The sequence below is a fragment of the Babylonia areolata genome, chromosome 34, assembly GCF_041734735.1.
Source record: "Babylonia areolata isolate BAREFJ2019XMU chromosome 34, ASM4173473v1, whole genome shotgun sequence".
Lineage (NCBI taxonomy): Eukaryota > Metazoa > Mollusca > Gastropoda > Neogastropoda > Buccinidae > Babylonia > Babylonia areolata.
The window spans coordinates 2,944,628-2,970,032 of NC_134909.1; the positions used below are offsets into that span (position 1 = coordinate 2,944,628).

Below are 25,405 nucleotides of genomic sequence, written 5' to 3' on the forward strand. Positions count from 1 at the left end.
TGGCATGTTTTCTTTCAATCTTAGCGTTTTACAGTTCTGTATTATTGCTGTTAGTAGTATCAGTGTTGTTATACAGTTTCTGGACATTTTACTGAGGACTAGAAAAGGGTTTGCCGTTGTTTATTTCTGGATCGCGAGTATTTTATTTCGTTTAGTCATAGTTTTTGTTCAGCCTCCAATCCACACTACATACCTGGATTGTGTTGTTTTTTGTTTTTTTTTTTTTTAAATCAACTTTTCAGTATTGAGCATTGGTTTAGCAGGCAAGTTGAAGGACACAATACCAACAGGAATTTTTTTTTTTTTTTACAGAAATCCTTGTGGCAACAGACCTGTGTTGCCAAGGTGTGCGTGCATGTGTGGCTGTGTGTGTGATACTGATAGCTAGGTATTTGTATGTTATGTTTGTGAAACAGAAGCTGACAAGCTGTGATATCGTTTCCGTTACATTGTGTGGTGGGGTTTGTCGGCGTGATTTGGAGTCAGTTTGTCAGACTGGTTGGTTAAATGGTTGACCTGACCATCCAGACCTGAAGACCTGGTCCTTGGCCATCCAAAGTGAAAGTGTAAGCAGGATTCAAATAGGTTTTTTAAGTTTTTAAATATTTTTTAAGAATTTGTTGGGTTTTTTTTTAAATGACCAGCCTCTTTCAAGTCTACTAAAAAGATAGAAAGACCCAGGTTAGTAAAAGTTTAAAATCGATTTTACCTTAAGCATAATCAAAAAACCAAACATTTCAGTCAGTGTCAGTGAAAAAGTGCAGCGGCAGAAAGTTCCACCTGAATTTGAATAAAGTATACATTTTGTCAACGATAAAACAGCAGCAAAACATTCCATCTGAATTTGAAGTTAGTTATTTTACAATGTAAAAAAACAAAACTGAAAGAATCTTTGTGACCAAAACTGAACACCAGCACTCAAAATATGCATTTCATCTGGGTTCCTGGTGGCTTAGATTTTAAAGTTTTGTGATCAAAAACCTGATGTTTCAAGTTTTCTTGTCCTTACAGTGCTGACGACCCATCCACAAAGGGAGTCTATGTGATAACCCGCATAACCAGTTCAGCTCTGTATGAGTATGTATGTATGTATGTTTGTGTTCTATGGAAGTATTTTGTCAGTACCAAATTTAAAAGAAACATAGAAATGAAAGTATTATCCCCTCATGCCAATTCAAAATTTGCCTTCCACATTGAACCCTATTTCTGCCTTGTGAACATTTTATTTCCTTTAATTCTCCAGTTATTCTGTTTAGCCTATGGATCCACAGTTTTGTAACTTTGATCTACATCTGTATTATGTATCTACATCTATAATGTACAAGAAGGCACCTGATTTGCTGATCATAATTCTGATAACTGGACTTGTCCAGAGTGGATGTTGTGTAAATAATTATGCTAGAGAATTGGAAATTATATGTGAGCCATGAAGGCTTTTTTTCTGTTTAATTTTTTTTTTTTTATAATAATTTCAGTACATGTGCACTTTTTCATCAATAATTTAAAAACAAAGCAATCATGAGTGTGTAGCAAAAGGCAGTGTTTCACCATTACCATCATTTCAATCATCAAGTGTGTGTGTATGTGCAGTTTTTCTGTCCACTTTTGCCTGCCAAGACTGTGCCTCATTGGGAGGGTGTGCATGTTTGTGTGATGGCCTCCTTTTTTTTTTTTTTTTTAACTGTTAATTTCACAGGTAGTTTCTGATGGCTTGATACTTGTTTTAAGCACAACATTTTAATACATGTAGAATGCTTGTATTTGGTTGAAAAAAAATTACAGAACTTCCAACTAATCAGATCATATGAACTGTTTCTATTTGGGGTTTTTTTCCAATTATTTTTTTCATTTATTCTGAAGGAATTAAGTATTCATGCATGATCACAATTGCCAAAGCATGACAAAGTAGAAGTATCATTGCAGATATGTGCAAGCGCACACAAACAGAGGAAGCAAAATTTCACAGAATTGGACGCACTACTGTGGAAAAGTGGATGTATGTTGTTTGCGTTTTTGGTGCTATTTATGCTCCCTCACCCCTTCCTCCCTCTCCCCCCACACCCCTCCTTGGAAAAGAATTGATACTGCTGGGTGAGCACATGCAGAATGTATGGCTTTGTTTTGGTACACTGGATATAGTTGTACCCAGTGTCTTTCAAATTTCATTGAAAAGCTTGTTGGGGCAAGTGGTGTGAATCGGTGTCTGCGAAGAATTTGCTTCATTTGTCTGATGAAATAAACTGGCACAAAAGAGAATTATGGTCACAGAGTGATTCTTTTGATGTGTTTTATTCTCCTAAGTATCCAACTCCACATTGTTTGCTGAAGTCCACCACGCCCTAGATCAACATGAATAATTTGCCCTCAATAAATCTTGAGAAAAAAAACCACCACAATCAAAACAATTGCAGCCACCCCTGCAAGAAAACCACTAGTTGGTTTTAAAAAAGAAAAAAAGCCTGGATGAAGCCCAATATTCACAAAATTTTGTGTACTTAACAAAGCAAGCCAAATTAGCATGAATGGTTTTTAGTTGACGTCTTGGAAAAAAGGAATAATTATGAGCAGGAGACAGATGGACATTGGACACCCCTGACCTGATCACGTTCAATCTGTTGTGCTGCCAACAACAAAATCTGGCACTGACAGTTTCTAGACCTATCGTCTACGTCCCTATTGCAACTATTCTAATTTTCTTGGGGTGAAATAGTCATCAAAATCCTTGATTGCAGCATCACCAAAATTGAGCAAAGAATCCCCATGTTCGATAAAGTTTAATTTTGAGACATTTTTACACAAATATTTCCAAACTGCGTAAAAACAAAAGTTCAGTTTCCAAAACGGCAGCAATACTAGCAAGGGAAGTTACTGTATTGCTGCGAGACATGCGCATACTTCATACAAATATCTTTTATACCTTAAACTGCTAATACGAGTCAGCTCATGTCTCAGCTGTGCACAATCTGACAGAATATGACTGCACACATATTTTGACATGGATGTTTTAAGTGGCAAGGCACTTTGGATTATACATATCTTCCAACTTAGGCAGGCGCAGCATATAAGACGCACACCAAAATGAAAAACGGGGTGTCGAAGCAGAATTCATACTACTGACATCATGGGAACTGTCTTTCTATGTTGTGTCAGCTGCTTTGTCAATCTCCATCTGCTCTGGCCTGTCCTTTCCAATCTTCCTCTTGTCAGCTATTGTGAGCTACGTTTATTCTGATTCTTGAATGTCCCACTTCCGGCTTCAGAGGTCAACCCCAGTAAATTCAATTCTGAATCAACAATATGTTGACAAATTTGTATTTCTTTTTATCACAACAGATTTCTCTGTGTGAAATTTGGGCTGCTCTCACCAGGGAGATTGCGTTGCTATTCTACAGCGCCACCCATTTTTTTGTATTTCTTCCTGCGTGCAGTTTTATTTGTTTTCCTATCAAAGTGGATTTTTCTACAGAATTTTGCCAGGAACAACCCTTTAGTTGTCGTGGGTTCTTTTACATGCGCTAAGTGCATGCTGCACACAGGACCTCCGTTTATCGTCTCATCCGATGACTAGCGCCCAGACCACCACTCAAGGTCTAGTGGAGGGGGAGAAAATATTGGTGGCTGAGCTGTGATTCGAACCAGTGCACTCAGATTCTCTTGCTTCCTAGGCAGACGCGTTACCTCTAGGCCATCACTCTACATTTCAAGCATCCATTTGGTGAACGGTATATCACAAGGCACATTGTAGTGGTCAAAGTTGAGGGGGAAAAGTATCACCTCATAGTCTGTAAAAATACAGGAAATGAAATGAAATTATGGTGCTTAGAGCCTCTCTGACCACTAAGGCCATCAACACAATATCAACTAAGTGAAGCACATTCTTGCTAAAAACAAACAGCCAACATACAGTGCTGAACATGAAGGTAAAAACTCAGTTCACATCAACAGGACATACTGCTCAATTTCATCAATTTTAATGAACATCAAAAATTTTCTCCAAAAATACCACAATCTTGAGACCATAAAATTTATCCATTTCAAATAAAATCATACAACTTGCTCCTTGTCACAACCATTGTTGGAGTTTTACAGTTTCTCACATGGAATGTTTTTCACTGGATGGATGTCACTTTTTCAAGTACTAATAAAAAAAATAATGGATTCTGAACATTAAAAAAAAAAAAAAAGTGGCATGCAGTTTAACATTTGTTCAGGAGCTGTATATTACAGACATACACACACACAAAAATAAATATATGGAGCAATGTTCACTGAATGTTTTAACAGTACAGCAATTGAAGCTGTAACCTCACAACCACACACAAAACATCCATTTTTACTGGTAACAGCCACTGAAGCTGTAACCTCACAACCGCACAAAACAACCACACACCTGCAAGTGTGCAAATAAAAATTAATCAGGCTCCACAAACAGTTAAGGATTGCACATTTTTCTTTTTGGTGGTGTAGTGAAATCACGCATTTTCAAGGTGTTCGAGTTGCACATGCGCCAGAAACAGCCGTCAGTGTGTTCAGCCAGAGGGCAGTGGCAGATCAAATGCAGCCTGCATAACATCATCTTGCAATCTTCTGACATTTTCATGAAACCATATCTGCTTCGATGTTGTGGTTCGTAATTTTTTGTGATGCTTGTATTCTGTCAAATGCTCAAGCATCAACAACATGGTGGATGAAGTGAAACAGAGACGTTGGAGGTGGCTGGGCCATGTTCTGAGGATGACAAAAACCACACATCCTTATACTGCCCTCAGATCGGCACCACCAGGAAGAAGAAAGAGAGGCAGACCACATGGAGAAGAAAGAGAGGCAGACCACTGGGCACATGGAGAAGAAAGAGAGACAGACCACAGGGCACATGGAGAAGAGAGGCAGACCACAGGGCACATGGAGAAGAAAGAGAGGCAGACCACAGGGCACATGGAGAAGAAAGAGAGGCAGACCACAGGGCACATGGAGAAGAAAGAGAGGCAGACCACTGGACACATGGAGAAGAAAGAGAGGCAGACTACTGGGCACATGGAGAAGACAGAGAGGCAGACCACATGGAGAAGAAAGAGAGGCAGACCACATGGAGAAGAAAGAGAGGCAGACCACAGGGCACATGGAGAAGAAAGAGAGGCAGACCACATGGAGAAGAAAGAGAGGCAGACCACATGGAGAAGAAAGAGAGGCAGACCACAGGGCACATGGAGAAGACAGAGAGGCAGACCACATGGAGAAGAAAGAGAGGCAGACCACAGGGCACATGGAGAAGAAAGAGAGGCAGACCACATGGAGAAGAAAGAGAGGCAGACCACATGGAGAAGAAAGAGAGGCAGACCACAGGGCACATGGAGAAGACAGAGAGGCAGACCACATGGAGAAGAAAGAGAGGCAGACCACATGGAGAAGAAAGAGAGGCAGACCACAGGGCACATGGAGAAGAAAGAGAGGCAGACCACATGGAGAAGAAAGAGAGGCAGACCACTGGGCACATGGAGAAGAAAGAGAGACAGACCACTGGGCACATGGAGAAGAAAGAGAGGCAGACCACTGGGCACATGGAGAAGAAAGAGAGACAGACTACATGGAGAAGAAAGAGAGGCAGACCACTGGGCACATGGAGAAGAAAGAGAGGCAGACCACAGGGCACATGGAGAAGAAAGAGAGACAGACCACATGGAGAAGAAAGAGAGGCAGACCACTGGGCACATGGAGAAGAAAGAGAGACAGACCACATGGAGAAGAAAGAGAGGCAGACCACATGGAGAAGAAAGAGAGGCAGACCACAGGGCACATGGAGAAGACAGAGAGGCAGACCACATGGAGAAGACAGAGAGGCAGACCACAGGGCACATGGAGAAGAAAGAGAGGCAGACCACAGGGCACATGGAGAAGAAAGAGAGGCAGACCACATGGAGAAGACAGAGAGGCAGACCACAGGGCACATGGAGAAGAAAGAGAGGCAGACCACATGGAGAAGACAGAGAGGCAGACCACAGGGCACATGGAGAAGAAAGAGAGGCAGACCACAGGGCACATGGAGAAGAAAGAGAGGCAGACCACATGGAGAAGACAGAGAGGCAGACCACTGGACACATGGAGAAGAAAGAGAGGCAGACCACATGGAGAAGACAGCGAGGCAGACCACAGGGCACATGGAGAAGAAAGAGAGGCAGACCACGGGGCACATGGAGAAGAAAGAGAGGCAGACCACAGGGCACATGGAGAAGACAGAGAGGCAGACCACAGGGCACATGGAGAAGAAAGAGAGGCAGACCACAGGGCACATGGAGAAGAAAGAGAGGCAGACCACATGGAGAAGAAAGAGAGGCAGACCACATGGAGAAGAAAGAGAGACAGACCACATGGAGAAGAAAGAGAGGCAGACCACATGGAGAAGAAAGAGAGGCAGACCACATGGAGGAGAAAGAGAGGCAGACCACAGGGCACATGGAGAAGAAAGAGAGACAGACCACATGGAGAAGACAGAGAGGCAGACCACAGGGCACATGGAGAAGAAAGAGAGACAGACCACATGGAGAAGAAAGAGAGACAGACCACATGGAGAAGAAAGAGAGGCAGACCACATGGAGAAGACAGAGAGGCAGACCACTGGGCACATGGAGAAGAAAGAGAGACAGACCACATGGAGAAGAAAGAGAGACAGACCACATGGAGAAGAAAGAGAGACAGACCACATGGAGAAGACAGAGAGGCAGACCACATGGAGAAGACAGAGAGGCAGACCACATGGAGAAGAAAGAGAGGCAGACCACATGGAGAAGACAGAGAGGCAGACCACATGGAGAAGAAAGAGAGGCAGACCACATGGAGAAGAAAGAGAGGCAGACCACAGGGCACACAGAACACCTGTGGAAGAGGCGATGAAAACAGCACTCAAGACCTGGAAGGAACTCAGCTGATTGGCTCAAGACAGAAATGACTGGTGATGATTTATCACTGCCTCACATTCCAGCCAGAACAAAGAGGATCACAAATGTAAGGGGGGTAACTAAGGCACAGAAGAAACATCCCTTGTGAAATCCAACATTATCCCTCACTGTCCAACCAACAGCACAGGGCCATGTCAGGTCTCACTCTGACGACTTCTTAAGGCAAGGAAGATTGGGCTGGACTGAGGACATCAGCCCTAGTGCTTCATCTAACATCTCCACATTAAAAAAAACAACAACAAACAAACAAACGAAATCATAAAAATGGAGAAAAATACTTCAAATTCACAAAAAAAAAATACAAAAAAAGGCCATACAGGCAAATAACACTAGGCTGGACAGCAAGTGCCCATCCCAGTGTTTACAATATCATTTCTTAATCACCAGAGCAAAACAGCACAGACAGTACATTACAGACTGCGGAAAAAAGAGTGAGAAAAGTGTGAAAGCTTGTTGGAAAAAAAAAAAAGAAAGGGGAATGAATCTGGAAGGTAGAAAAAGCAGACAAAAGTGAAGAAAGGAAAAAAAAAAAGCTTTAGAAATAAAGAGAGCGACAGAAAAGAGGAAATTTCTAGCCACAACATTTCCAGAAGGCATGGATGCTACTCAAAGTGAAAGACCCCCAGCATCCCACAGGGGGACTGTAAGTTTTATAAAGAGCATCCTTCTAATCCCCATACAGAACAACACATGACATCTGGCTTCTACACCCCACTCTCATTCTCTACACTGTCACAGAATCAGGCCCCATCACAAACCACAGTAATCTCTATCAGTCTGTACATAACAAAACGCCATTGAAACAAAATGCAAACTCATTTAACAAGCAAAGGACAATTTGTAAATGACAGCAGATTTCATTCATATAAGTTACTGCTTTGATAGACTGTTTCAGCAATACTGTTCACCATTGTTTTTTGGCATTGTCAACAATCACCCACATACATCGTACAAGTCAAATATAAATACTTTAACATATACAAGTATACATACTTTTACATGTACAAGTGCTACAAATACAAAGACTTTTAACGTTTCTTCCATCTAGCTTTCATAAAGTTGGGGTTGGGAGGGGGGGGGTGGGGTGCCCAAAGTTAAAATCCATGCTATTAAACCCAAATACAGAAAAAGAAGAAAACATCAAAAACACACACACACATAAATGTATATCTATATACATTAATATTCATATATATATGTACATGAATGTATCCGAGACAGATTCCCGAGCTGTCGTATGATATGTTTTGGCATTCCTGTCACACAGGAGAACAGAACAGCCCCACTCACAACCAGTCACATGATTCCTGGCACACCCACAGACCTCGCCACCTGTGGTATCAGCCACAACAGAAATCAGCCTCTGTGGCGAAGCGGGGAAAGCTGGGAGGATGTGGGTTCGATCCTAGGGTTTTTCAGCCCATCGCTGTTCTCCTAGCCAGAGCTGAGTGTGGCTGTGGACTCACATGGGAACTCTGGGACCACACCGTCAAGGGTCATCCACTTCACGGAGGCCACTTTGGGAGTGTTGATCAAATTTCATGACCATATGTGTATCTCTGCCTGGCTGACGACAGGACATATCATAAGAACACAGCCTTGTCAAGTGGTCCCAAACCTCAATGAACCCCCCACAGCGGTATCGTCATCATCATCATCATCGATTTATTGACAACAAAACGTCCAAAATTCTGCCGCACCAAAAACAAAACAACAACAAATGAAAAATGCAAACTGCTGAACCTTGTAAATCGAAGGAAAAAAGATTGTGTAAGATTAAGGGTACCTTAAGATAACAAGAAGACAACAACAAAAGAAAAAAGGTCAAGATGTTGGTTGTGAAGCTGACCAGAAGATAACAATTGACATGAAAGCTGTGACCAGACTGTGGCACTGATGGACGTTTTGAAGACAGGTAGGGAAAAAAAAGAAGGCGACGACCAAGCTGTAAATGTAACATAACCAAGACCTGACCCTGTCAAACTTCTCTAGTGGAAAGCAGAAAAGGTAGAAAACTACCAAAAAATGCATAACTAACATGCAATTATATTTAACAGTAACAATTCAATAATGATAATAATAATCAGTGTGTGTGTGTGTGTGTGTGTGCGCGCGCGCGCATGTGTGTATGTATGTGAGTGTATATGTGTGAGTGTGTGTATGTGTGTGTGTACGTGCAAGTGTGTTTGCACACACACGTCTGCATGCACAAATGCATCCAAATGCTCACAGCAATATGCATGCATTGCCTATGCTGGTGTGTGTACATTCCTGTACCAAAGTGTTCACATTCTGATCCTGTGACAAAACCACACCCCTCAACTATAGGATACATTGTACAGTGGTACTTCCGAAGAGCCATGGCTGACTGAAGAAAGACCAACCAGTCTGGCAAACTTCTGCAGAAAAATCCACTTCAATACAAAAGCAATTACACTTGCACTAGTTGCAGGCAGAAACAGATAAACTATGAACAGTGGTGCACTGAGGAAAGACGCACTCTCCCACGGGAGAGCAGCCTGAATTGAATGCCGAGAAAGCCTTCAGTTCTTCAGCCATACACACCTGGAATTCACAGCCTTTTCAGTCCACCACACTCCCTCTCTCACATCCTTTACAACAAATCTAAAAACATTCCCCTTCAAGCAATCTCTGCATGACGAAGGCAGTCCTTTCCTTGTCGGTATTCTACGGATCCATGTCTTTTTCTTCCAAGCGTGTTTGTGTGTGCATGCATGTGTGTGCTTAGTATCAGACACATTATTCTAAAGCACTTTGAGGATTTGAAAGAACTAAACAAATGAACAATTATAATCATCACCAAAAGAAACCCTGCACTGATGCCCTAAGTACTGAACTCAAAGAGGCATTCCCTGGAGCGCTAAATAAAGGTGAAATTCCACAGACCCAGAATAAAAATGATGTGAAATTGGCAAGCAAACAATTCATGTGAAATTTGCAATGAAGAAAAAACAACAACATCTGCCCACCAGTTTGCATTGGAGTCATAGGGCCAGTAAAAAAAAAGAAAGCAGGCAATCCGTGTCAAAAATGTAAGAATTCTGAATGAAGTCCTGTTGCTGTGGAAGAAGAGATGTGAAGCAAAGATGTGGATGGGCGCAATAGCCGAGTGGTTAAAGCGTTGGACTTTAAATCTTGAGGGTCCTGGGTTCAAATCATGCTAACGGCGCCTGGTGGGTAAAGGGTGGAGATATTTCCGATCTCCCAGGTCAACATATACACAGACCTGTTAGTGCCTGAACCTCCTTCGTGTGTATACGCATGCAGAAGATCAAATACGCACGTTAAAGATCCTGTGTAACCTATGTCAGTGTTCAGTGGGTTATAGAGACACGAAAATACCCAGCATGCATGAACCACGACAGAGTCATCAGTGAGTCGCTGTTGGTCGTGTAACGGAAAGAAGAAGAGGAGGCAGCAGAGAGGAAGCAGTGAACCTGGCTGAACAACACTTTGAAGCTCAGGCAGCAGAGAGGAAGCAGTGAACCTGGCTGAACAACACTTTGAAGCTCTGGCAGCAGAGAGGAAGCAGTGAACCTGGCTGAACAACACTCTGAAGCTCTGGCAGCAGAGAGGAAGCAGTGAACCTGGCTGAACAACACTTTGAAGCTCTGGCAGCAGAGAGGAAGCAGTGAACCTGGCTGAACAACACTTTGAAGCTCTGGCAGCAGCAGAGAGGAAGCAGTGAACCTGGCTGAACAACACTTTGAAGCTCTGGCAGCAGAGAGGAAGCAGTGAACCTGGCTGAACAACACTTTGAAGCTCTGGCAGCAGAGAGGAAGCAGTGAACCTGGCTGAACAACACTTTGAAGCTCTGGCAGCAGAGAGGAAGCAGTGAACCTGGCTGAACAACACTTTGAAGCTCTGGCAGCAGAGAGGAAGCAGTGAACCTGGCTGAACAACACTTTGAAGCTCAGGCAGCAGAGAGGAAGCAGTGAACCTGGCTGAACAACACTTTGAAGCTCTGGCAGCAGCAGAGGAAGCAGTGAACCTGGCTGAACAACACTTTGAAGCTCTGGCAGCAGAGAGGAAGCAGTGAACCTGGCTGAACAACACTTTGAAGCTCTGGCAGCAGAGAGGAAGCAGTGAACCTGGCTGAACAACACTTTGAAGCTCTGGCAGCAGAGAGGAAGCAGTGAACCTGGCTGAACAACACTTTGAAGCTCTGGCAGCAGCAGAGAGGAAGCAGTGAACCTGGCTGAACAACACTTTGAAGCTCTGGCAGCAGCAGAGAGGAAGCAGTGAACCTGGCTGAACAACACTTTGAAGCTCAGGCAGCAGAGAGGAAGCAGTGAACCTGGCTGAACAACACTTTGAAGCTCTGGCAGCAGCAGAGAGGAAGCAGTGAACCTGGCTGAACAACACTTTGAAGCTCAGGCAGCATAGAGGAAGCAGTGAACCTGGCTGAACAACACTTTGAAGCTCTGGCAGCAGAGAGGAAGCAGTGAACCTGGCTGAACAACACTTTGAAGCTCTGGCAGCAGAGAGGAAGCAGTGAACCTGGCTGAACAACACTTTGAAGCTCTGGCAGCAGAGAGGAAGCAGTGAACCTGGCTGAACAACACTTTGAAGCTCTGGCAGCAGAGAGGAAGCAGTGAGCTTGGCTGAACAACACTTTGAAGCTCTGGCAGCAGCAGAGAGGAAGCAGTGAACCTGGCTGAACAACACTTTGAAGCTCAGGCAGCAGCAGAGAGGAAGCAGTGAACCTGGCTGAACAACACTTTGAAGCTCAGGCAGCAGAGAGGAAGCAGTGAACCTGGCTGAACAACACTTTGAAGCTCAGGCAGCAGAGAGGAAGCAGTGAACCTGGCTGAACAACACTTTGAAGCTCTGGCAGCAGCAGAGAAGGTGCTTGTAGCAACCTGATCAAGGAACTGGGTTTTCATGGAGATCTCCTGACAAAATACATCTGCTAACAAAGCACAGAGGAGAAACTCACCCCAGACATGGACGTGGTAGAGGAGGGCTTTCATCAAACACTACACCAACCAGGAAGGGTTCGGCCCCAAATTGTTAAGATTCATGAAAGTTTTGCTCTGTCGTGCGGAATAAAAGTTCCACAGCAATGTTCATGCAAAACTGGTGTCTACGAATTTACGCAACAACGATGTTGCTGATGTGAATTTTGTTTCCTTCAGTGCAAAAATCGCAAGCAAATTTCCCAGCAGTTTTCCAGGTCTGTGGTATTTCACCCTAAATGTACTATCACTATCACTGCTAAAACTACAGCCCGTGTGGTGTTCTAAGTACTGTACTCAAAGAGGTATTCCCTGGACGTTCCACGAGTGGAGAAGAGGACAGCAGCTTTGGCGTTCACCCAGTACACGACGACCAGAGAGATCACAAATATCACCACGCCTGCTGACAACAGCTGAGTCTGAAAAAAACACAAACCAAACCCAAAGTTCGATATACACCACAGCTAGGTGTCTGTCTAAAACAAACCAAACCAAACTACAGTTCAATATACACCACAACTAGGTATGTCTGTCTAAAACAAACCAAACTACAGTTCAATATACACCACAACTAGGTGTGTCTGTCTAAAACAAACCAAACTACAGTTCAATATACACCACAACTAGGTTGTCTGTCTAAAACAAACCAAACCAAACTACAGTTCAATATACACCACAACTAGGTATGTCTGTCTAAAACAAAACAAACCAAACTACAGTTCAATATACACCACAACTAGGTGTGTCTGTCTAAAACAAACCAAACTACAGTTCAATATACACCACAGCTAGGTGTGTCTGTCTAAAACAAAACAAACCAAACTACAGTTCAATATACACCACAACTAGGTGTGTCTGTCTAAAACAAACCAAACTACAGTTCAATATACACCACAACTAGGTATGTCTGTCTAAAACAAAACAAACCAAACTACAGTTCAATATACACCACAACTAGGTGTGTCTGTCTAAAACAAAACAAACCAAACTACAGTTCAATATACACCACAACTAGGTATGTTTGTCTAAAACAAAACAAACCAAACTACAGTTCAATATACACCACAACTAGGTGTGTCTGTCTAAAACAAAACAAACCAAACTACAGTTCAATATACACCACAACTAGGTATGTCTGTCTAAAACAAAACAAACCAAACTACAGTTCAATATACACCACAACTAGGTATGTCTGTCTAAAACAAACCGAACCAAACTACAGTTCAATATACACCACAACTAGGTGTGTCTGTCTAAAACAAACCAAACTACAGTTCAATATACACCACAACTAGGTGTGTCTGTCTAAAACAAACCAAACTACAGTTCAATATACACCACAACTAGGTGTGTCTGTCTAAAACAAACCAAACCAAACTACAGTTCAATATACACCACAACTAGGTGTGTCTGTCTAAAACAAAACAAACCAAACTACAGTTCAATATACACCACAACTAGGTGTGTCTGTCTAAAACAAACCAAACCAAACTACAGTTCAATATACACCACAACTAGGTGTGTCTGTCTAAAACAAAACAAACCAAACTACAGTTCAATATACACCACAACTAGGTATGTCTGTCTAAAACAAACCAAACCAAACTACAGTTCAATATACACCACAACTAGGTGTGTCTGTCTAAAACAAACCAAACTACAGTTCAATATACACCACAACTAGGTATGTCTGTCTAAAACAAACCAAACTACAGTTCAATATACACCACAACTAGGTGTGTCTGTCTAAAACAAAACAAACCAAACTACAGTTCAATATACACCACAGACTGGTATGTCTGGCTAAAACAAACCAAACCAAACCCAAAGTTCAAAATACAGCACAGCTAGGTATGCCTGTCTAAAACAAACAAAAGAAAAAAAAAAAAGAATTTAAAAAATTTTTTTCCAGAGGGTAAAAGAACAGGCACAATATCATTTATATCACAATATATATGATATACTTAATTTTTTTTTTCTTCTTTTTTTCTTCTTCTTCTTTTTCCTTGGGCACTCTACAAACAAAAAAATAAGGAAGAAAGGAAAAAAAAAGTGGAAGACAAAATATTCACAACAGCAAAACTACAAAATCACGTAAATATATACAGTACATAAGTATTTAGATACAATACAATAACTTCATGGATAAACAATAATGAGGACAGGAGGCATGGTAGACAGAAAGCAAGAAAGAGAGAAAGACAGAGAGAGACAGACAGACAAACAGAAAGAGAAAAAGAGAGACAAAGAGAGAGAAAGTGAGAGAAACAGAAAGAGAGAGAGAGGGGTAGGGGGAGGAAAGAATAAAAGAGTGAGGGAGAATGAGAGACAGAGAGAGTGACAAACAGAGGGGGCCAGAGGCATGAAGTGATCAACACATCATTCATATCCACTGTCTCACTGTCTGTCTCACTTTCCCACATGTACCAACCCCCTTTTTTCTTTCTTATCAAATGGGGCTATGGCTTTTCACTGAATATACTCTGATTCTACTAATGAATAAATTCTGAGTCTGACTGACTCTCTCTGTCTCTCTCTCTCTGTGCTTATGTGTGTGTGTTGTGTTATGGTGTGTGTGTGTGTGTGTGTGTGTGTGTGTGTGTGTGTGTGTGTGTGTGTGTGTGTGTGTGTGTGTGACACACAGCTCACATAAAACACTGCTGTATGTGTCTACCTATGACTAAATTCTGATTCTGATACATAGATAAATAAAAGACCACCACAGAGCAGATATGCTGACAGACCAAAGGACGACCATTCCTGCAAGGAAGGCAGCATGCAGACCAATGCTATCAACAGGATATCAAAAACATGCTATAAAACCAGTGCACAGTCCAACCCTTTACTGTGCTATACAGACGGAGCTATGATAACTAAAGCAAAAATAGAGATAACACAACTGGAACAAAAAAAGGTATTATAATCAAAATATAAGATGATGTATTATAAGAAGAAACAACACAATTAAAACAGAAGAGGTAACACAACTGAAACAAAACAAGAGGTATTAATAAAACAAAAGAATATCACAATTCAAAACAAAAGAAAAGGCATGACAATTACACAAAGTATCACAATCAAAACAAAAGACAAGGTATCATAATCAAAACAAAAGAAGTATCACAATTAAAATACAAGAAGTACGACGATCAAAACAAGAGGTATGATAATTTAAAGAAAGAAAGAAAAGAAGGTGTATGACAATTAACACAGAAGAAGAGGTACCACAATTGACAAATGCATGCAAGCATGCATCTATGTACGTACATATGTTTGTATGTATGTATGTATGCATGCATTTACATAATATATGCACTGTGTTAATGATTATATACGAGGGTCATTCAATAAATAAGGTGAATTTTTCGGTATAAGGACTTCTAATACAGATAGAAGCTTACTTTAAAAAAATTTTTTTTTGTTTTACTTCTTTTTCACATGGATTTAATTTGTTTTGCAGATTAAAAAAAACTTTGAGAGTTTTGGCGATTAACAAAGATGGCCGACCAAGAAGCATGCTCCAGGATTGAACAGCGGTCAGTTATCAAGTTTTTGGTTGCTGAAGGGTGCAAACCAGTTGAAATTCATAGGAGAATGTCAACTGTGTATGGTGCCACATGTTTCAGCCGAAAAAATGTCTACAAGTGGGCTAAATTGTTTAAAGAAGGACGGAGCAGTGTTGAGGATGAAGACAGGCCTGGAAGGCCTACAGAAGTGAGGTCTCCTGAGGTGATCGAATCAGTCAATGACCTCATTCAGTCTGACAGAAGGGTGACAGTGGATGACATTGCAAGGACTTTGAGCTTATCTGTTGGGACAGCACACAAAATTGTCCATGATGACCTTGGCTACTCGAAGGTCAGCTGCCGGTGGGTGCCAAAGATGCTTACTCCAGAGCACAAACAGAGGAGGGTCGAGGGTCGGAACTGCTCCCTCATCCCCCTTACAGCCCAGACCTTGCCCCTTCAGACTTTCACCTGTTTGGTCCCTTGAAAGCGTTCACGAGAGGCACGAAGTTTGAAAGTGACGATGAAGTCAAAAGTGTTGTGAGCGACTGGCTGAGACATCAGTCCAAAGATTTTTACGCTGAGGGAATACGGAAGCTTGTGCACAGATGGGAAAAGTGTCTGACAGTGCTGGGAGACTACGTTGGAAAAAAAAAAAAAAAGTAAGCTTCTATCTGTATTAGAAGTCCTTATACCGAAAAATTCACCTTATTTATTGAATGACCCTCGTAGTTTGCAAGGTACATTCTGGTTTGTATAAGTAACACTGATGTTATGTGTCATGTAGAATATAATGTGTTTTGTAAACCACCTGGAGCAGTTTTCTGGATAGTGCATCGACTGTCATTATTATCATCATTATTATAATTAGATGAAACAAAACAAGAGTTATCGCAACTGAAATAAAACAGTTGGCACGAAGCAGACCACAACACACAAAGAAACAACAGAAGACAGAAACATCTGAGAAATATACTACATCCTCATTTTCACGCCCTTTATGTGTCTACTTCAATACGCAGAGAAATATACTACATCCTCGTTTTCACGCCCTTTATGTGTCTACTTCAATACGCAGAGAAATATACTACATCCTCGTTTTCACGCCCTTTATGTGTCTACTTCAATACGCAGAGAAATATACTACATCCTCATTTTCACGCCCTTTATGTGTCTACTTCAATACGCAGAGAAATATACTACATCCTCGTTTTCACGCCCTTTAGGTGTCTACTTCAATACGCAGAGAAATATACTACATCCTCATTTTCACGCCCTTTATGTGTCTACTTCAATACGCAGAGAAATATACTACATCCTCATTTTCACGCCCTTTATGTGTCTACTTCAATACGCAGAGAAATATACTACATCCTCATTTTCACGCCCTTTATGTGTCTACTTCAATACGCAGAGAAATATACTACATCCTCATTTTCACGCCCTTTATGTGTCTACTTCAATACGCAGAGAAATATACTACATCCTTATTTTCAAGCCCTTTATGTGTCTACTTCAATACGCAGAGAAATATACTACATCCTCATTTTCACGCCCTTTATGTGTCTACTTCAATACGCAGAGAAATATACTACATCCTCATTTTCACGCCCTTTATGTGTCTACTTCAATACGCAGAGAAATATACTTCATCCTCATTTTCACGCCCTTTATGTGTCTACTTCAATACGCAGAGAAATATACTACATCCTCATTTTCACGCCCTTTATGTGTCTACTTCAATACGCAGAGAAATATACTACATCCTCATTTTCACGCCCTTTATGTGTCTACTTCAATACGCAGAGAAATATACTTCATCCTCATTTTCACGCCCTTTATGTGTCTACTTCAATACGCAGAGAAATATACTACATCCTCATTTTCACGCCCTTTATGTGTCTACTTCAATACGCAGAGAAATATACTACATCCTCATTTTCACGCCCTTTATGTGTCTACTTCAATACGCAGAGAAATATACTACATTCTCATTTTCACGCCCTTTATGTGTCTACTTCAATACACAGAGAAATATACTTCACTACAATTTTCAAATTCTACATATTCACTCTTCAATGTGTAGAGAAATATACTATTCTATGACTTTCAAGTGTTTTATATGTTTACTTCAAAATGCAGAGAAATATACTAACATTTTCTTTTTTCTTTTTCTTTTTTCAAGCATTTTTGTTGTTGTGTACATGCAGAGAAATAATTCATTACAATTTTCAAAGTTAAGTCTGTATTCAGATGAAACATAACATAGAGTAGAAGAATGAAGAGTGGGTAGAACATTTACAAATCCTTTTTTCTATCTTTCTGAATACCTTTCCTTTTCCATTTTTTTATGGGGTGGGAGGAGTTCAGCACAAGAACTAAACAGGATAAGTTCCTCCTGGCATATTTCTATCATTATTTATTCTTTCAATTAATCTTCCTCTCCAAAGTCTTTCTCTGCTGACAACAACAAAACAGAACCAAATCACCAGCTCTCCTCTAGCTCAAGCAACAATGAAGAAAAAGATCAAGACTTGAAAATAAAAAGAATCAAATAAAAAGAACAGAAACTGGGGTTCATGCAGGTTTTAATTCACAATATTTCAAAACTTTTAAAAATCCTTAAAACACCAAAAGCCAATGATCCTGAAGGTAAGGAACCAAGACTGAAAACATCAACTTTTAGTGCCAGCACTTCAGTCACAAAGATTCCTTTCAGGAATAAGTTTTCATAAATCGTTATTTTACTTTAAAATCAAACTCAGGTGGAACATTTCACAGCTGTGCTATATCACTGACAGAAACAATGAGTATTTTTTGTAATCAGTAAGATATATATATATATATATATATATATATATATATATATATATATATTTATTTTTTGGGGTTTTTTTGTTTTGTTTTGTTTTTTTTTGTTATCAGTAATGTAGAGGCCACAATTAAAAACTTTACAAACGTGGGTATTTAAAAAAAAAGAAGATTTTTAAGTACTTAAAAAAGGCACGCCATTTCTTTATCCCAGGTTTGTAGGATTCAAACAGAATCTTAATTAGAAAGAAAAAAGAAAAGAAAAAAGAGAGAAAGATAAAAAAAAAGAAGAAAAAAAGCCAACTCCACAACACCAAGGGCCCAAAACTCAAGACTATCACATCAGCACTTCTCAGTTCTAACTTATGCCCCTTGCATGAATCACTGCCTGCTACACAGATGAGAACTGCAACTTCAGTCAAGGAAAAATCCTTTGAGGATCAACTTAAAAAAAAAAAAAGAAGAATAAATTACTTTCAACTTTAAAACTCCGCTGGAACATTTAGCTGCAGTGCTCTCTCAGTGACAGAAAGTATGCATCAATTCTTTGTCAGTGACACGGAAAAGCCAGAATTAAAAACTTTATATAAAACTGGGTATTCCCCCCCCAATACTTTAAAGGAATCAAAAAAGGCATGCCATTTTCTTCAAAATACATGAACACTTTATAAAACCTGCATGAACCCTGGGTTGGTGAACTGAGCAGATCTCCAACACGCCCAAAGCACACAGTGGCAGGCAGTTAGAACAAGAAGACCCCAACACCCACACAGCCGCATGCAGTGGAGACAACGACAACAAACAGTTCACAGAGCGGCCACAGTTACTTCCCCTCCAGCCCCCACACACCTCGCTCCTCAAGTGGACGGCTGCTCGCTCGAGGCGCTTTGAAACAAAACGTCGGCGCTGGCTTCGACGAAATAGACGAGGATCAAAGAGACGACGAGAAAGCACACACCCACTGTCAGAGTGACCACCTGTTTGCACATGTCACACCCACAACCCACCATCAGTTACACAAGCCACACTCAACAGGTGTGTGCACCTGCTCAGAGCCTGAACCCCTTTCATGTGTATGCCCATACAAAAGATCGACTAAGCATATCAAAGATCCTGTAATTCATGTCAGCGTCTGGTGGGTTATGGAAACAAGAACACACCCAGCATGCACACTCCCGAAAACGGAGTATGCTTGCGTAAATGGCAGAAGTAAAAACGTGTGTATACACACACAAATGATCAAATAAGCACATTAAAGATCCTGTAATTCATGTCAGCGTCTGGTGGGTTATGGAAACAAGAACGTACCCAGCATGCACACTCCTGAAAATGGAGTATGGCTGCCTGCATTACAGGAGGAAAAACAGTCCTAAATGTAAAAGCCCACTCCTGCATACAAGTAATGTGGGAGTTGCAGCCCCTGGGCACTGAAGAAGAACAATCACATGTATGTACAAGCCACACTAACCACCGTCAGTACCCATACTGGCTCTGCACACTCCCTTTGTTAATGATGATGATGATGATGATGATGTGGTGATGAAGATGATGGTGATAATGATGGTGATGATGATGATAATGAAGATGATGGTGATCATGAAGATGATGATGGTGATAATGATGATGATGGTGATGATGATGGCAATAATGATGGTGATGATGATGATGGTGATGATGATGGTGATAATGATGGGGATGGTGTTAATGATGATAATGATGGTGATGATGATGATTGTGGTGATGATGATGATGGTGGTGATGATGGTGATGATGATAATGATGATGATGATAATGATGGGGATGGTGTTAATGATGATGATAATGATGGTGATGATGATGATTGTGGTGATGATGATGATGGTGGTGATGATGGTGATGATGGTGATGATGATGATGATAATGATGGGGATGGTGTTAATGATGATGATAATGATGGTGATGGTGATGATGGTAAGAATGATGGTGATGATGATGATGATGATGATGATGGTGATGATGGTAAGAATGATGGTGATGATGATGATGGTGATGATGATGATGATGGTGAGAATGATGGTCATGATGATGATGGTGATAATGATGGTCATGATGATGATGGTTCTCATACACTGGCTCTCAATCACCATGTTTCACGGTAAAGGTGTGTGCAAAATATGGTTAAAATAAACACTCACCCGCCCCGAGAGACACACACACACATATGCTCACACCAGCAAACACCCCCCTCGCCCCAAAAACATTTCAGACAACTATCCAACACACAATATCAGATTCTCAACAACAAAAAAGTGTAAAAACAAACACACACCAAAAACAAACACCCATCTGCAAATCTACAAATAGATAAACATAATCACACATATATCTCAGACACAATGAAAGTCGTAAAAACAAGAAATACATAAATGCATACACTTTGTTACACAAGACTGCACACAAACACGTCACGCGGGGTTGGTTTCTCATCTCATCATAAAGGGGACGCGGCTCAGAAAGCGAGTTATTCCCAGCTACGTTAATCAAGCAACAAAAACACACACACACACTGGCCACCAGGCACACAGACACTCCCCTTCACACACACACACACACACACTAACTGGCCACCAGGCACACAGACACTCCCCTTCTACACACACACACACACACTGGCCACCAGGCACACAGACACTCCCCTTCACACACACACACACACACACTAACTGGCCACCAGGCACACAGACACTCCCCTTCACACACACACACACACACTGGCCACCAGGCACACAGACACTCCCCTTCACACACACACACACACACACACACACTGGCCACCAGGCACACAGACACTCCCCTTCACACACACACACACACACACACACTGGCCACCAGGCACACAGACACTCCCCTTCACACACACACACACACACTGGCCACCAGGCACACAGACACTCCCCTTCACACACACACACACACACACACACACTGGCCACCAGACACACACACACACACACACTGGCCACAAGGCACACACACACACTCCCCTTCACACACACACACACACACACACTCCCCTTCACACACACACACACACACACTGGCCACAAGGCACACAGACACTCCCCTTCACACACACACACACACACTGGCCACCAGGCACACAGACACTCCCCTTCACACACACACACACACACACACTGGCCACAAGGCACACAGACCACACGACAGGGACAGCACCAAAGTTTCTATCCTCTCCACTTCCATCCCTGGGGTGAGCCGTGTTCACATCTTTTGTGTCAGCAGATTCATGGGAGACTCTTGTTGGAGGGACATGGTGGCAGTCTCCACTCTGGAAGGGATGCTCGCTCACTCTGGCTCCACGAGATAACTGTCGTCATTAGGAGGTTTGGCAGATGGTGTTGAAAGTACATTAAATCAGAACAGGCAATAACGGACACCACCGAAATGACTCAGCAACAGTACAGGGTCTCCTCTGGTGCGTGGCCTCCTGGCGACCTGATAGGGATAGTTCCCTGTGGCCTGTTGATGCTGGGTCTACGATAGATGAACCTGGGTGTGGCTGTTTATGGGGAATGAGAGATGTGGGAGTAATGTCACTGAAATGGTGCAGATGATAGGGCAGCAACCCCCCCCCCCCCCAAATCCCAAAACAACAGAAACGTGTGAAGCATGTAATATTAAACAAGAGGCACGGTGAATACACAGGTGGCGCTGTCTGCAAGACAGGGGGGATAACAAAGTTGGGCATATGACAGACATGGGGTGGGGGTGGGGTGGGAGAAAAGAACACAATCCACACCCACCTGAAACTGTTTGCTGGGCATGAGGAAGACCCTCACTTTGAAGTCAGTCCACCTCGACTCTGTCCATGTGGAATACTTTCCTGACCCCCAGTCATAATCTGCACAGGGACATATTGATAATAATAGTAAATACTACTGATAGTAACGATGATAATGATAATTATCATGTCAATTTGTAAAGCGCACATTTTCTAAACTGGGATGTAGGCACTTAACAAACATGGGTAAACACGCACATGAGTGAGTGCACACACACACACACACACACACACACACACTCACACACACACAAATTAACACACACACACACACACAAGCATAAAAGAAACCACAATGTGAACATTGGAATGGCATGGGAATGTTCAACGTACTGTGAATACTAAAGGCCTGCTCTCTCCAACATATGGTCAATACTAAAGGCCCTCTCTCTCCAACATACTGTCAATACTAAAGGCCCTCTCTCTCCAACATACTGTCAATACTAAAGGCCCTCTCTCTCCAACATACTGTCAATACTAAACGCCCCCTCTCTCCAACATACTGTCAATACTAAAGGCCCTCTCTCTCCAACATACTGTCAATACTAAAGGCCCTCTCTCTCCAACATACTGTCAATACTAAAGGCCCTCTCTCTCCAACATACTGTCAATACTAAAGGCCCTCTCTCTCCAACATACTGTCAATACTAAAGGCCCTCTCTCTCCAACATACTGTCAATACTAATAGGCCCTCTCTCTCCAACATACTGTCAATACTAAAGGCCCCCTCTTTCCAACATACTGTCAATACTAAAGGCCCCCCCTCTCTCTCTCCAACATACTGTCAATACTAAAGGCCCCCTCTCTCCGACATACTATCAATACTAAAGGCCCCCTCTCTCCAACATACTGTCAATACTAAAGGTCCCCACTCTCCAACATACTGTGAATACTAAAGGCCCCCTCTCTCCAACATATTGTCAATACTACAGGCCCCCTTTCTCCAACATACTGTCAATACTAAAGGTCCCCTCTCTCCAACATACTGTCAATACTAAAGGCCCCCTCTCTCCAAAATACTGTCAATACTAAAGGCCCTCTCTCTCCAATATACTGTCAATACTAAAGGCCCCTTCTCTCCAACATACTGTCAATACTAAAGGCCCCCTCTATCCAACATACTGTGAATACCAAAGGCCCTCTCTCTCCAACATACTTTCAATACTAAAGGCCCTCTCTCTCCAACATACTGTCAATACTAAAGGCCCCCTCTCTCCAACATACTGTCAATACTAAAGGCCCCCTCTCTCCAACATACTGTCAATACTAAAGGCCCCCTCTCTCCAACATACTGTCAATACTAAAGGCCCCCTCTCTCCAACATACTGTCAATACTAAAGGCCTCCTCTCTCAAACATACTGTCGATACTAAACGCCCTCTCTCTCCAACATACTGTCAATACTAAAGGCCCCCTCTCTCCAACATACTGTCAATACTAAAGGCCCCCTCTCTCTCCAACATACTGTCAATACTAAAGGCCCCCTCTCTCCAACATACTGTCAATACTAAAGGCCCCCTCTCTCCAACATACTGTCAATACTACAGGTCCCCCCTCTCTCCAACAGCCTGGCAATACTTACAGGCCCCCTCCTCCAACATACTGTCAATACTAAAGGCCCCCTCGCTCAACATTCTGTCAATACGAAACCGCCCCCTTCTCTCCAACATACTGTGAATACTAAAGGCCCTCTCTCGCCAACTACTGAATACTAAGGCCCTCTCGTCTCGCAACATACTGGGTGAATACTAATGGCCCTCTCTCTCCAACATACTGAATACTAAAGGCCCTCTCTCTCCAACATACTGTGAATCTCTCTCCAACATACTGTGAATACTAAAGGCCCTCTCTCTCCAACATACTGTGAATACTAAAGGCCCCCTCTCTCCAACATACTGTGAATACTACAGGTCCCCTCTCTCCAACATACTGTCAATACTAATAGGCCCTCTCTCTACAACATACTGTCAATACTAAAGGCCCCCTCTCTCTCCAACATACTGTCAATACTAAAGGCCCGCTCTCTCCAACATATGGTCAATACTAAAGGCCCCCTCTCTCCAACATACTGTGAATACTAAAGGCCCCCTCTCACCAACATACTGTCAATACTAAAGGCCCTCTCTCTCCAACATACTGTCAATACTGAAGGCCACTTCTCTCCAACATACTGTCAATACTAAAGGCCCCCTCTCTCTCCGACATACTGTCAATACTAAAGTCCATTTCTTTCCAGCGTACCGTCAATATCAAAGGCTGGCGACTGAGCTGTGGTCAGCAGTGCTGTAGACTTGTAACACACATGGGACCTTTGGCCTGTCTGTGGGACCATCGCCCCCTGCATCCACATGTATGTGTATCGCTGAAACACACAACACGTTAATGGTGCATCCACAGGTATGTGTATCACTAAAACACACAACACACTGATGGCGCAACACAGGTATGTGTATCATTGAAACACATGACACATTGATGGCGCAACACAGGTATGTGTATCACTGAAATACATGACACATTAACGGCGCATCCACAGGTATATGTATCGCTGAAACACACAACACATTAACGGCACATACAGAGGTATGTGTATCGCTGAAACACACGACACATTAGTCATCACTAGTATTTATACACAGCACCTATCTTTGATCACAGACCAAGCTCTAAACACTTTACAAGCACAGTCACTTTGACAACAGCCTGCCTACCTGGGTACAGCCACTTGAGAGCTGCCTGTAGGCGCTCATCATCGGTTTCCTGTGTCATTTGGTCAGACTTAAATCATAAAGTGGCAAGACAGGGTCTCCAACCTCCAGGTCCTAGAGAGGAGCGGCCTGCCCAGCATCGAAAGCCTGCTGATCCAGTGCCAGGACACGCTGTCCGCATGACAGACAGCAGGATCCTGAAGATGCTTTTTGTATGGCCAGCTGAAGGAAGGCCACCACGAACTTGGAAGACCCTGCAAGCGCTTCAAGGACACCTTGAAGACAAACCTCAAAGCCTGTGACATAGACATCGCTTCCTGGGAAACTGACGCCCTTGACCGCTCTCGCTGGAGGATGCTGTGCTCTAGTGGCATAAAGACGTTTGAAAACAAGAGAACGCTGGCCATTAAGGAGAAGTGAGAGCGAAGGAAGCAGGGCTTCTGGAGACGTTTTCCCTTGCAACACCTGTGGGCCCGAATCAGACTCTTCTCCCATATGAGGACACACACCGACAGATAAGCCTGCCTGCCTACTCATCTGTCGGTCCGACGGGAGACTCCATCAAATCATGAGCACGCACACCCCCACATAAATTAGAGTGGATTCTT

The 25,405-nt window shown here is 42.4% G+C and overlaps 1 protein-coding gene across 1 annotated transcript in view; it reads right to left on the reverse strand.

Moving 5' to 3' along the window:
• Positions 1–11,647: 11,647 nt before the first annotated feature.
• The window catches only part of LOC143277360 (nicastrin-like), a 36,664-nt gene continuing 22,906 nt past the window's right edge, over positions 11,648–25,405 (reverse strand). Inside the window, exons 14-16 of the mRNA XM_076582145.1 lie at positions 24,331–24,451; positions 22,053–22,150; positions 11,648–12,351 (exon numbers count right to left, since the gene is read on the reverse strand). Coding sequence (XP_076438260.1) covers positions 12,217–12,351; positions 22,053–22,150; positions 24,331–24,451 — 354 coding nt within the window. The 3' untranslated portion in view covers positions 11,648–12,216. The remainder of the gene's footprint in view (positions 12,352–22,052; positions 22,151–24,330; positions 24,452–25,405) is intronic.